This window comes from Acipenser ruthenus, chromosome 39, assembly GCF_902713425.1.
Source record: "Acipenser ruthenus chromosome 39, fAciRut3.2 maternal haplotype, whole genome shotgun sequence".
In the NCBI taxonomy this organism is placed as follows: Eukaryota; Metazoa; Chordata; class Actinopteri; order Acipenseriformes; family Acipenseridae; genus Acipenser; species Acipenser ruthenus.
In genome coordinates, this window is record NC_081227.1 from 3448278 (window position 1) to 3461060 (window position 12783).

Consider the following 12783-nt stretch of genomic DNA (forward strand, 5'->3'; position numbering starts at 1 on the left):
AGCTGCCTGTTTGCGTCGGTACATTTTTGAGGTTACTTAAAATATATTTCAGGTTAGCTAGAGAAGAAGCAGAGATCTATTTTCATCGAAGATGTATTGTCAATTGAAAAATATCCCACAAGGCATGTAAAACTATCAATCCTACTATTCTGTAAGGATTGGGGGCTTTAACCAAGTTACTGCAAATGTAATCTCATTAGAGCTACAGGGATCAACATGACATAATTGATTCCTCTTTCATCAATGCATATCTTGCTCCTAGTCTGCCTTGTACTAGACTGCTGCACTAAAATGTGGGCACATTCCTCCTCAAAAAAAGAAGAGAAAAATCTAATGGTATAGTTAAGATTAATGTCTGGTTCCACAGACCAGGAATAGAACTACAGTAATGTTGCTCTAGTCTGTGAAACTAGCCTTTTGTCCTGTTTCTGTTCTGCTTTTTTGGTAAAGTAAGTTTAACCTGGCATGCATCAAATCTGAAGGCTAATTCCAAGGCTAACCCTAACCCTGAAGAATCATCCGATGCCCTGAACACAGTTTCTAGTGGATATTCCTTTGTGCTGCGACGGACTGCGGGGCCAAAAGATTGTTTTAGGCATATCGTGTTACTAAAAAAGTACAAGGTATTCAATTTAAATGTAATCGGATCAATTTTTTCTTGCAAAAAATCTAACAAAAAAATTGAATTGCTTTATTAAACAATGCCTCAATCTCCCCTGAAACTAATACAAGTATTGATTATCATAAGCCCCCTCAGATCTCCAACGTCAAAGCAGGGTCTCTCTATATATAAAAAAAACACCCCAGACAGCAGATCTCTAATTTAAAAGTAGTGCAGTATTGCACAGCAGGATTAGAGGGACATTAGACAACTATACTGACAGTCTTCTGCTAGAAGTGTGTTATTAGGGATGCAATAGCCCTGTTTTTCCGGGGACTGGAATGATAACATGTTACATTGATACAGGAAATTCACTAGAAGACACAGGAATCCACACCCTTCGGTGGTCACTTGTGGGTACACATATAAACCTTGACGTTCAGTCTAAAAGCACTACAAAGTACCTAAAAGGTATCAAGATGATATGGCTCTAGTGTTTATAGTAAATGCCAGCAGTTGATTTATGCAAGTATGAAAGCAAGGATTAAGAAAGACATACAGGACACTGACATGCAGTACAGTATACTGGAATGTTCAATACAGACCAAGTAAAAAAGAGATTTACACACAGAGTACATAAGCACACACACACACACACTGTACATACATACAGACATAGAAAGTTGTTGAAATATTCTGGATGGCACTAAAACTTTTTGACAAGGTACAGCAGGAAATGACAGTGGTGACCTAAAGCTATTTTTTTAGTTGGCTTTTGGAGACAAATATAAAACACACACACAAAAAAAATAATACTAATAATAATAATAATAATAATAATAATAATAATAATAATAATAATAATAATAATAAGTTGGGTATTTTGAAATACAACAGGATTTTTGCTGGATTTCATTGTAATGCTAAAGTGTACCTTACAGCTGACGAGGGACAGTAAATCAAAAGGACACTGATGGGTGAACAGATCCTGCTCTTTCCTGTACACATACCACTTCAGAGAGAAAAAAAGAAAGAATGACAGATACAGGGGGACGCTCAAGCTACCCCTTTCCCTCCCACCTCTCAGAGTTCCAGATACCTACCTGCTCTCGCTCCCATGGTCCTTCTTCTCGCGTACCTTCAGCCACTTCTTGAGCAGGAAGCGCTTGCGTCGGGGAGAGGCGCTGGGTGTGGAGCAGTTGGACCAGGGTGCTTCCTCGTCGCTGGACGGGGTGATCTCGATGGAGGGCAGCTGGAGGTACTCCTTGGAGCCGGAGCAGCCCCTGCGCAGCTCTCCGTTCCCCAGCTGCTCCTTCTCGCTCAACACGTTCTTCATCCTGCGCATCTTGAAACGCTTCCGTCTCAGCGTGGGGGTGGACGAGCTGGACCAGGCTACTGTCCCCGTCACAGCGGCACTGTCATTGCTGCTGCAGTCGCCAGGGACCTGCACGTGAAGGGCCGGAAGCCGGAGGGCCTCGCTCATTGCTTCTGTCAGGGCTGGATCGAATTCAAAGTGCAAAGGGCTGGTTTGCGGTTTGACAAAGAAAGAAACAAACCAAAAAAGTCCCTCTGGCTTCTTTTTAAAAAGCTAATCAGTGTGAAGGTGGTGTTGGGAAGCAACTAAACCACAAACACTTCTGCCTTTGTGTTCTTGCAGCCCAGACTTGTTTTATTTTGCATCAAAGTTGTATTTGATATTTAATAGACTCCTTTTCTTCCTTTATTTAATATACTTTTAGTCTAGAGAAAAGGGCTTCAGTCAGTCCTTCTGCACCCCAGTTGCTCCAGTATCAGTAGCCACTCTGCTTGCCTGCATTGTCCTGTTTAGTATCCTCAATCATACTTGAATTGGAAAGTGAGAGACTTGTTTAGTTTGGATTTTTCAGATGGAGTTCGCAAGAGATGCTTCTTGCACTGACGACAGCAGTGTATTGAAGAGAGAGAGGGAGAGGGAGAAGGGGAGAGAGAGAGAGAGAGAGAGAAGGGGAGAGAGCAGCAATATTAGATAACAAAGAGGGATTCTGTTCTCCGTGCAGCAGATGAAACATAGAACACTGCTGGAGTGTGTAACTGTACTCCCAGCTCCCGTGGGACCAGGGCTGTGTTACGCAGCTACTTCTTCAGTCCAGCTCGGAGTCCCATCACAGAAAGAAAGCCTGGCCAACTTCACCGGCAGCTCATAGACTGACCTCCCGCGATCTCATCTGTCTTCAGAGTCTCATCTGAGGCGCGCTTTCCTCCTCACAGCCCTTTGTCCTCGTTCACACCGGGGGAAGAGAGCCTAAAGGTTAGAGTAAGGTGATACAATGTACTATACTGCCGAGGCTAGCGTGGTGCACACACACACACGAGCATGCACACTTACATGTTCACACACATACACAAAGGGTCACGTTTGTGCAGTCACTCAAAGCAAGAGACTGACACGTACAAAGTCACATCAATATGACCAGCTTTCTTTCAGTACAAACAAGAAACTATGCAATGTACTGATCTCAAATCCAACTTTATGTCAACTACAAGGATCTCAGTATGAATAAAGTAGAAAAGCTCACACAAACACACACACACACACACACAGGTCCTGTGTAAATGGTTGGCTTCTGCTATTCTAACACCTGAATGATGCGTTCAACCTCTGCCATCAATAATATATCGGACAGACAGCAGCCTCAATGACTGTAAGATATTGGATGGACAGCTGATTAAACAGGGCCCTGGGTTCAAGTTGCAGTCAGTGGGGGACTAAGTATCAGATATGTGAAAATAAATTGTTACACAAAAACTCTTCCTCAGGTTAGAGGAATGTGTACGAGGAACAGAAGCAGGGAAAGACATCAAGCTTGAAAGAATAGCCGGCTTTGTTCTGTTCTTCTGGCCCAGCCAATTCTGCAAAGGTGTGAAGAGGAAGTTCAAGCAATGTCTGGACTGAACTCCACCCTCCTCCGATCAGAACTCAAATACATACCAGTTACACTGTTACCAGCGTCTCAACTCTCTAATTAAGAATACACTATGCAGAAATCTATTCCAATTACAGTGCACCTATCCTGTCGTGACATGCATATCGTGATACGTATCATGACATTAGTTTGTCATTACTGATTCTGTTTTTTATTATTAGTTAGGAAAGTACTTTTTTCCTTACGGTAAAATATTATTAAAAAAAAAATCTTTACAGACTCCTAAGTAAATCACTACTGCAGTTTACCCAATATAGCTCTGAAGAAAGCCCTGTACTTCAAAGCTCAGGACAGGCTGAGTGGTCAAACCCAGCACTGACATGCTTTAGCAGACCCAATTTACTCTTGATAATACGATACACTGATCCAGTGCTGTGCTGCCGTGAAGGTGAGGCTGGACTTTGGTATTCACCTATAAACAATTCAGTACATGGAATCTACTGGAGAGTGTGACCACTGGCTAGTGCTCCCTTAATTAAAGTAGCATTATACTTTGCAGTAAGCGGAACATGGAAATGGTTATTACGTCACCGAAATTTAACAGGAAATCATATTTTAATTCATTAAAAACTTCCCATAATTTTAAGATCAGAAAATCTATAAGCAACATAAAGTACCTAAACCAAACAAACATTCTCTAAGCCAAGTTGCATGGCTAAAACCAAACATTCCGACATAGCTATTTATAAGACCATGTTTATATATTTATAAGATCATGCTTATACATTTATGAGATCATGTTTATTCATTTATAAGATCATGTTTATACATTTATAAGAATGTTAGACATATATTGTCGGATCCCCAGTATTTCTGTCTTCAGTGCAATTCACTCCTGTCTGTTTCCTTCCCGCAGGGAGCAACGGTTTCAAAGCAGGTTTCCAAGCTGTTGGTTTGTGCCAAATCCCATCCCTGCCACATGGTTCCTGAACACTGAAGAACATTTCAGAACCATGTTGACTTCTCCTCCGAGAACTTCTGCTGATGCCACTCAGACAAGAAACCACGGTTTTAACAGAGATGGTGCAATGCTGCCAGTCTGGTTCTGAGAAAGCTATTCTTTGTCTATCTGGTATAGATATCTGCTGTTGCAACACCAACAGAAAGATAAATATAGTTCATACAATGAAACGTGGGACGCTGGGCTCACAAAACGCTAAGGTCCGTTTAAGGAGTTCTTATAATCACTGCCTTATGTTTAAATTATTTTAATTGTTTTTGAAATGGAATGTTTCTACAGAAAGTACATTTATTAGTCCATTATATTATACAAAAATCATTGTTGTGATACATGTTTGAATTTCGTGTTGGAGTGTATATCATACAACTGCCTCCTTACAGTAGTGCGACGCCAAAAACTCAGTGATTAAATCCGAATTTCTGACAAACAGCAACGCATTCCTGTCCGAGGCAATTCCCGTAGGTTCGGGCAGGCAGAGATCACTGGAGAAACCGGATGGACGAAGGGGATGGAGGGATGCCATCCTTGTTCTCTGGCTGTTTCCGAGGCATGTAATTCAACTCTTTACTGTGCTTGGCACCCATTGTTACGGCTCAACTATTACTGAGGTAATAAGACACAAAGACTTTGATTTGATCAACTTACAATATACTCTGCTGGGTTAAGCCACAAGTGGCTTATAAGAGCATTTCACAGCACTGGGGAAATCAACTACTTTCCAAGACAATTCCTTGTAGCTGTAAAATGCTCTAAACAATCCAGCCGCGCCTTATCTCAGCATGTTGAGCGGGTTTTTTGATGCCATGGGTAAATCATCCATATCTTCAAGCATGCAATCATAAATACAGAAGCACAGCTCTAAGCGAAGAGGGCAAACATTCCGGTAAATGCAATTTTAAAATCACAATTAAATTTCCAATTAAAATGTAGTTTACATTTTCAAACTAGTACTGTTTGTTGCTACACATCTATTATACCTAACTGTCTTGCAGCGCGCATATTTCTATTGGTAATCAAGATATTTTAAAAAATTTTTGGTGTATGACTTTTACAAAACCCCAGAAGTGTCATTAAGTCAGAAGCATCGACCCACTGCTGTTGCATATAAACTCAAACACTGCTATGCAAACACTTTCATCTTATCTTGTTGTGATATAACAGAACTGTCTGCCCATTCGGTGTGATAAAACACATTGAATAAAACACATTGAATGTTTGCCTAAGGTATTATCCATCTGATATCTGACTGGCAATCCTACAAGCATACTGAAAGACAGCCAGTAAACCACGAACGAAAGGGGTGGACAAAGCTGGCCCTTCCAGTCCTTGTCTTTGCTCCAACCCTGTTCCAAAGTGTTTAACTTAACCAATTAAACCTCTAAACCTCGACTGGCTCTACTGTGAGTCCAGCTGCTTCTAGTCTACCTGATCTCTCTCCTTGGGGCTTCATTTCACTATGTGCTACCAGCTGAACAAAACCAGGCATTAATAAGTACAGACACAGTTCAGGACCCCATCTGATCTCCATTTTAAACTGAAGACACCTGCCCTCCCGCATTCACACCTGCACAGTAAGCCAACAGCATGAATAAATGAAGAGATACTTTGCAGGATGTGCCAGACATTACAGGCGAGGCAAAAATAAAGAAGGTGTGAATATACAGTGCTTCAGCATCTGGGTGATACGTACTGCTGCAGCTTACAACAGCCATGTTAAATTATAACTCTTTGAATTTTTAATATGCTACGGGTTTAACGAAGGAGAAGAAGAAGCATTACCCAGGTTCAGCTCACTGAACCATAAAAGCAGCATCCTCATAGAGCAGACAGCAGCCAGGTGGAAACAGAAGCGAGGCACACTACAAGTGTGTTCTCCAGAACAAAACAAACCCTTTTTTTTGGTTGGTTAGTTGGTGTTTCATTCGGACCTGGCCCAAGCTTTCTTTTTAGGTTAACTGCATTCTTTTAACATGGTTACATTTCTTAACTATGCCAGTCATTTCTGCAGGCTTAATGATTTCTGTAGCTAGAGTTACGAGAACTGCTCGGCAATAAACCTTCCAAATGTGGGGGTCTTGAGGCGATTTCTAGATCAGCCTTGTTCCTGTCTTTTCAATGTGAAAAGAGAGAGTGGACTATGCAATACTGTATGTAATTCTGAATGTTGAACACTGTGCAAAATGACAATTTTAAATCACAGACCCATGTAGGGATAATTGGTCTTGTCAGGAAGAGAATAAAGATAGCATGAAGGCTTTTTTTTTTGTAATTAGTAGCCTACGTAGTTAATTGCTTCACAACAGCTTTGCGTACTCTAAAGCATGTTAATTTAATGCAGGCTGTAAGTGGGGTTCATTAACATTTCTGTGTTTATCGAGTTGCACAACCGTCTCTTTTACAAATCACCCGATGCATGATCTTTATTGTGACACAAACCCTGTTAAGATACTGGGTGTGTGTGCTGCATGAACAGGAGGATCAGTGTGTTTTGTCTTGACATTTATTCTAAAAGAGAATCTCAATAGTTATCTGAAAGAGGAAGCAATATATGTCCTAATGTTCATCACACATATTTAGACAGAGGTGTCCACCCCATAAAACGTATGTAAACCAGTTGAATTTGTGTTGAAACCTCCCTTTAGCCAGACGTGCAGCCTGTAACTATTTGCACTTAACTCTTCAGTGAAATGTGCTTTATGAATACAGACCATTAAAACGGACTCACTTTACTACAGTACTGTAAGATGCTGTATCAAGTGCAAACAGGTTATCAGTAAGAGTCACCTGGGAATGCACACTCATCACTATTCAACAGACAGCAGAGAGCACAGGTCAGCTCGGCTACAAGTGGATGTTGTGCCACCTGGTGGGAAGAAAAGGCGCTACCGTGCACGGTGCCAGAATTAAAAAGCAATAACATTAATAACAAAAATCGAATTAATAACAACTCAGAAAAAAAATGTTATACGTTTTCTAATAAGGCTAAAGGTATCGACCCCATCTGGTTGTGTTTTTATGTTGTACTGCAGGAATATTACTTAAGTTCATAACACGCTTGTAAAATGAAACACAAAAGACAAACAAACATGTATTTTTTTTTTTTTTTAATCCATCTAGTTTTATAGATATATTAAAAGAAGCAGCAGATGGTATCTGCAAACCTACAGGTAACTAAACAAACCACCCACTGCAAAGAGTCTGTTACCAAGGATAGGATTCCGAGAGCACAAAGGTGATTTGATTTCATAATAAACAGATATACAAATATACAGTATTATGCACATTTGGCGGGCATAAAGCATTTCTTTAATAGAATGAACTGCATCTGTTAACTGGTCTTTCAAGACAGTTGGTCACTGAAACAGCTGTTTGTACCAGTGCATACTGTTCTGTATGAGCAGACACCAGTCTGGTACACTCTGTCATGTCGAATGCGTTATGTCATTGGGAATGAAATCATCAATACTGTTTTAAAACCAGATCTTCATTCACACTGCTCTGATATGTATCACAGTTCATAAGCACACAGTGCAAAGCGTCACCATGCAGTTTGTTTAACGAGATTAGACACCGGGTGTCAAACAGCTAACCTCGTGGGAATACAATGCTGTTTGCTGAAGTGTGCCTGTTCCCATATCAACAACGATGCTGTGATTTGTGCATGAATACATTTAAAAAGTCCTGATTACAGTGAAATGCAGATGCAGAGGGCTGGTGAAAGGGACTTGTTAATCCTTTATCAAACAGTAACACTAAAAAGAAAAGGTTGGACTAGAAGACTCTCATTGATACAGTCTTAGCAATGCTTGATAGAGAGCAATAGTTTTTTAGATTTTGCATTATTGTCACCCTCTCTGTCTCAACCCTGAGGGAAGAGACCCTGTGGGTGTTTAAACTATTGTAGAATGCACAGAGACCAAAGACCAGCAACAAGTACAGCGGACTGACCTTTGCAGCTGACCACTTCCTGAGCTTAAAGGAGGCGAACCGACAATATCTGCTGTGTGTGTTGAGCTTCTGAAGAAGCGTATTCATAAATACTGGTGTATGCAGCATCAAACACACTCTTTATGTGAACAGAACTTCAAGGACATTCCTAGGACTCGGAATTCCAAAGTGAAAGTGTGCAGCGAGGACAATACAACACTAGCTAACTAACTAACTACTGTAGTGTCTCGTACAGTTAGCATAACACAGCCGAAGACGACCAAATAACCTCCTAGAGAAGTGATTAAGCGCCCAAAACGCCAAACCTTTGAAGTTTGTAGTAATCAAGGAGTTTATATTATAGATAGATATATTGGGGTTTAATGTATACAGTATGATTGGGGGGTTCCACTTCGTTGTTTAGATTGTGAATCTCTACAGAACTGTACATTAGTGTCTAGCAAATTAGCTGGCCTAGATACACACAAACACAATCATTGTTTATATATATATTTATATAATATATATATGTTGAATCTGTGTTTAAAGTGTTGATGGCTTTCAGAGTGGGAGTTGATTGTATGGATTATAAATTAGTGTTAGTCATTGTATTGCAAAACAGGTATCAGGCAACAGAGATAAAGCACACAGTTGGAGTGGAGGGCGGGGGTGTACATGGAATAATTCATTTCATATCTCAGATATTTCTGAAAGGAGTATCTTTCCTAGTCCGTTGGTACAAGCTGGTATATTTATTTAACTCTGTTTTCACAGCAGCAGTTCTGGAGCAATGCTTTTCAACTCGAGATTCTCAAGTACCCACTCAAGGCCAAGATTTCATCCAAACAGCAATATTTAAACATGCACTGTTATCCAGTGCACACTGCCTACAGACAGACAACCTCAAGGACTTCAAACAGAGTGCAGTTCAAGTATAATTGTTATTTATTTCAATAGGATTTTTGCTCCGCACACAGTGCTACCCTGTGGACAAACCTCAAATGGAAATCTCGAATGGAAACTCCTAATAGTATCTCTGGCCACAAAGCATCTGGTTTCTCAGCTGTGTCTCCTGAACACCTCTCTTGAACCACTGTTATGTGGATGATTCTTGTGAATGTATTTCTCTCTATACAGTTTTTAGTAAATGAGGCAGTTCTATGTATTTGGTGGATATTTGCTCCTCCCTGTGCTAATTACAGAACATAACAACTGAGCCCCAGCAGCATCAAACACACTCTTTATGTGAACAGAGCTTCAAACCACTTCCTAACTGCTGCGTTTCCCATTTCCCCAGAAAACCCATCAGTGGGCACTGTGTCCAATGCATAATGAATACTGTAGGGAACCCAAAATCACTGGGTGTAGAGCAGCTTTTCAACAGGGACTACAAACTGAGCAGTAAAGTAAAAAGAACCACTACAACTATTCTTGCTGAAGGAGCAGAATCTATCTGAATTGGGACATATGGTCAGACACTATTAGGCATAAAGATACAGCAGTCTGTGGATGTGAATCTCTTGAGGTATTTAACTGTATCTTATATAAACCTGGTTCTTTAGACTCTAGGAGACAGGATGCGGCGTACTCCACTTCACATCAAGTGCAATCAGGAAAGTCAAACTCAGGTCAGACCCGCTGTCTGTTACACTTTAAACAGTACGTATCTCACTGCCTTCCTACCTCGGACCAAACAGAATTCTGAACCAAGAATTTCAAGAAAAGGCTCCATTGTCTCCGACTTCCACAGGATGAGTTCCAGCTCTAAATTCCAAACAATTGGGCAAGAACTTCGGCATGCATGCATGCTGTGCTGTGAAACCAGACAAGCATAATGTATTTATTCTGCAAGCTGCAATATGCTGAACACCTGGGGCCACGGTCTGTGTGTTCAAATATAGCACCGTGGACTGGATTTGTCACTTCCTCTTATTATGCTGTGTTGAAAATGCCACTAAGTAAATATCTGTTTAAAAATATGAAAAGAATTGTAATTTTAGAGTAAAAGGCAAAATATTAGAGAAATTGTTACAGCACGGGGTGTTGTATGACTGTAATAGTGTGGCAATTCAACCTTTCAACTCTGCAGTGTAGACCAGTATAGTACACAGCAGTATAGAAATCGGGTGTTTCAGCGGATTTTTACAAAGGAAAATGAATTGGGAATGTTGACACTATGATGAATCTTATTCTTGTGCCAAGAAAAGGTTTCATACACACAGCCTTTTATTGCCTGCAATATACCAGAACTAACAAGCTAGAAACTGGCAATTATCCATTTAGAGATGCTATATAAAAGACCCAGAATGCAGCTCTTTCCTTCCAACAAACATCTGAAACAACAATTACATAAAGTCCATCGGGTAGCTTCAAAGATAAAGCCAATAAGAAAGTCAAGTGGACTACTACGTCACGTGTGAGTCTATTGTGACATACTGTAGAACTGAACATGCAGAACTTCCAGCTGTTCCAAAAAGTCCTCTATTAAATCAGCTGGAGCCGGCGCTCTTTGCTGTTGTGCTACAAGAAACGCAACAAGCAAATACATTCTTTTTATATAGATCATTATAACGAATGGTTACAGTGCTGTAACCGAAACATTCTCCGCATGCAAGTAACAGTCTGAGAATTAAATTTTACAGATTGATGAAAAACGATTGCATTGTATGCCGTAGCTGATTGTATAATACAGAAATCCCTCTGAAATCCATGGTCTATGCACTGAATACACTGCGCTTGAAATGAGGGACAAACTGGATCACTTAAATCAGGCATCATATTGAGGAAGAACTATTAACACCCTGAATACATTAATCAAATCCCCAAGCTAAAACCACCAATACTACTACTAATAAACCACTTAAATCCGGGACGCAATCAAATCAAACAGAATGAACCGGACTGAGTCTTCATCCGACTGCAACGCACTGTTACTGTAGCCTGCACAGTAATGTAAAAACTTAAGACCGCATCTTGGGAAGCTAAAAGTTTGCCCGGATATGATTGGAGTGGCCAGTGCCGTGACACGTTTAGCAAGCAAAGGAAAAGCTTGAGCAATAAAACGTGGGAGATAACGAGTACGGTAATCTGGAAGGATGACGGCTTCAAAATTGTAATTAAATCAGGATATACAGTTATAGAAAACAGGAACCGTATTTTTACAGTTTGATCCGTCAAGACCTGTTGCTTTCATATTTTGCTTATACTGTAATTACAGTTGTTAAAATGAAACTCTCCAACAGTTTGAATTTCGATTTTTTTAAAAAATAATTTTATAAACAGAATTCTACCGCGACATGACAAAGAACTCGTTGCAGTAACTAAGCAAAAGTGTACGGGTACACATTACTAAAATAAAGTGCACGTCTAGCTTACACAAACGACTTTAACAACAACGGGCAATACAAACCGCAACTTTTAACAACAAACAAACGGGCAATCGACAAGGAGCGTATAGTGTATCCTGATCAAATCCATCAGAATACAACCTGCGGATCACACAAGCAATGGAGCAAACACACGTCAAATGCGCGCAGATACTTTAGAGGCTGTTGTCGTGTGTTTTATATTTGTTTCCATCACACCGGCTCTTCCCCATTGACAAATGTGCGCAAAGTAGCAATGCGCCTTCTCCTGTGTTGCAAACTTCAGCAACAAACAGCGATTAGACTGTTCACGCTTGTCGTTTATAGAAGCACAGAAACGGCTTGAAAACACCATGTCCTACCTTCAGACTCGTCCCCCTGCACCGCAGACACACTCTCTGGCTTTCCTGTCTTTCACCCACATGCACGTTTTATTCTAATAGCATTATTTAATTTATTTTTTATTTCTGCTCCAGTTTGTAGATTTCCTTTTTTTTGTGGGCAGGTACCATTAGACGACTAGGGGAAATTACATTGCTACATAAACGATCCGTCAAATATTGTATATACTGATATCCAACCATCCAATTAATTTAAGTTTCTAACAATTGTTATAGCACTTTGAAATAAGTAGCGTTTGCATGTTAGTCTCAAGATAGATTTGTTTCCTTTTATTTCATTCTTCCCTCCCCTTTTTCGTAAAAGGTGGGCTGTTCTGTCAGCGTCAATTCATTCAAGATTCATTACAGTTTTGATTGTCGTGACTATCCTTCAATTAGAATCTAGCGTTCGCCCAAAATTCGAGATTCTTCTCCTTGGCGATCCAATCATAACCCTCGATGGGCGGAGACATAATGTACCGTTAGATTCTGTACATGCAGTCACTCTATGTGCCAAAGAAGCGGGCCATAATCAGGAGCTCGCTATCAGCTGTAAGGAAATGCCAATCAAAACAGAAGAACGGAG

At 40.4% G+C, this 12783-nt stretch overlaps 1 protein-coding gene across 1 annotated transcript in view; it reads right to left on the reverse strand.

Moving 5' to 3' along the window:
* The window catches only part of LOC117397177 (protein Aster-B-like), a 96805-nt gene extending 84326 nt beyond the window's left edge, over positions 1-12479 (reverse strand). Inside the window, 2 exon segments of the mRNA XM_059009742.1 lie at positions 1705-2882; positions 12180-12479. Of these exon segments, the coding sequence (XP_058865725.1) occupies positions 1705-2084 (380 nt within the window). The 5' untranslated portion in view covers positions 2085-2882; positions 12180-12479.
* Positions 12480-12783: the final 304 nt, after the last annotated feature.